Below are 1,061 nucleotides of genomic sequence, written 5' to 3'. Positions count from 1 at the left end.
TCGGAGCCCCTTCAGAATGTGGTGGATCACATGGCCAATCATCTTGGGGTGTCTCCAAACAGGATTCTTTTGCTTTTTGGAGAGATTGAATTGTCTCCTACTGCCACCCCTAGTACCCTAAAGCTTGGAGTGGCTGACATCATTGGTAAGTAGAAGGCAAGGAAGAGGGGCCTTGCAGAAACTTGGCAGGATCTGCTCCCAGAACTCCTACTACTTTACTTTACTGTTACCTCAATCCTGCTCTCTACAGATTGTGTGGTGCTAGCAAGTTCTTCAGAGGCCACAGAGACGTCCCAGGAGCTCCGGCTCCGGGTGCAGGGGAAGGAGAAACACCAGATGTTGGAGATCTCACTGTCTCCTGTGAGTAGAAGTGCTGCCCATGCCCCTCCTTTTTCCTTAGCCAGTCTCCCGTCAGTTGGTCAGTTGCCAAGTAATGGACTCCTAACCCTGACTTGCTGAAATGCCCCTCTGCTACCTGGGGGCCTACACAGTCTAGGTCATTGAAAGAAAGAGTGTATTAGTTACTCTCTGTTGCTGTGATACAACACCAGACCGATGCAACTTACAGAAGGGATATTTTGGGGCTATGTTCTAGAGGTTAGACTCCATGATGACTGGTTCAGGCAGGCTGCAAGGCTGCAGAAAGGGCAGCTGTGAGCATCCCAGAAACACCTAAAGGGCATGGTGCATGGTTTGTTTTGCTTACTTACTCACTTTATATCCTGCCCACTGCCCCGCCCACAGTCACCCCCTCTCAGAATCCTTCCTTCCATCCCTCCTCTCCTTCTCCTCTGAGAAAATGGGGGTCCCCCTGGGTATCCCTCCACCCTGGCACTTCAAGTCTCTGTGAGGCTAGGTGCTTCCTCCCACTGAGGCCAGGCAAGGCAGCCCAGCTAGAAGAACATAGCACACCATCAGGCCACAGCTTTTGATACAGCCCCGCTCCGGTTATTTGGGACCCACATGAAGACCAAGCTGCACTTGTGTGACATATGTGTGGGGAGGCCTAGCTCCAGCCCATGTATGCTCTTTGGTTGGTGGTTCAGTCTCTGAGAGCCCCA

At 52.0% G+C, this 1,061-nt stretch overlaps 1 protein-coding gene across 1 annotated transcript in view; it reads left to right on the top strand.

The window, feature by feature from the left end:
• Positions 1-1,061, top strand: part of Nfatc2ip (nuclear factor of activated T cells 2 interacting protein) — a 12,682-nt gene that overhangs the window by 8,787 nt on the left and 2,834 nt on the right. Inside the window, exons 6-7 of the mRNA XM_021219605.2 lie at positions 1-145; positions 251-360. The exon at positions 1-145 is cut by the window's left edge and continues 24 nt beyond it. Of these exons, the coding sequence (XP_021075264.1) occupies positions 1-145; positions 251-360 (255 nt within the window). The remainder of the gene's footprint in view (positions 146-250; positions 361-1,061) is intronic.

This window comes from Mus pahari, chromosome 1, assembly GCF_900095145.1.
Source record: "Mus pahari chromosome 1, PAHARI_EIJ_v1.1, whole genome shotgun sequence".
Taxonomy (NCBI): domain Eukaryota; kingdom Metazoa; phylum Chordata; class Mammalia; order Rodentia; family Muridae; genus Mus; species Mus pahari.
Note: the sequence above shows the minus strand (reverse complement) of the source record. Positions and strands in the feature narration are given on the sequence as shown.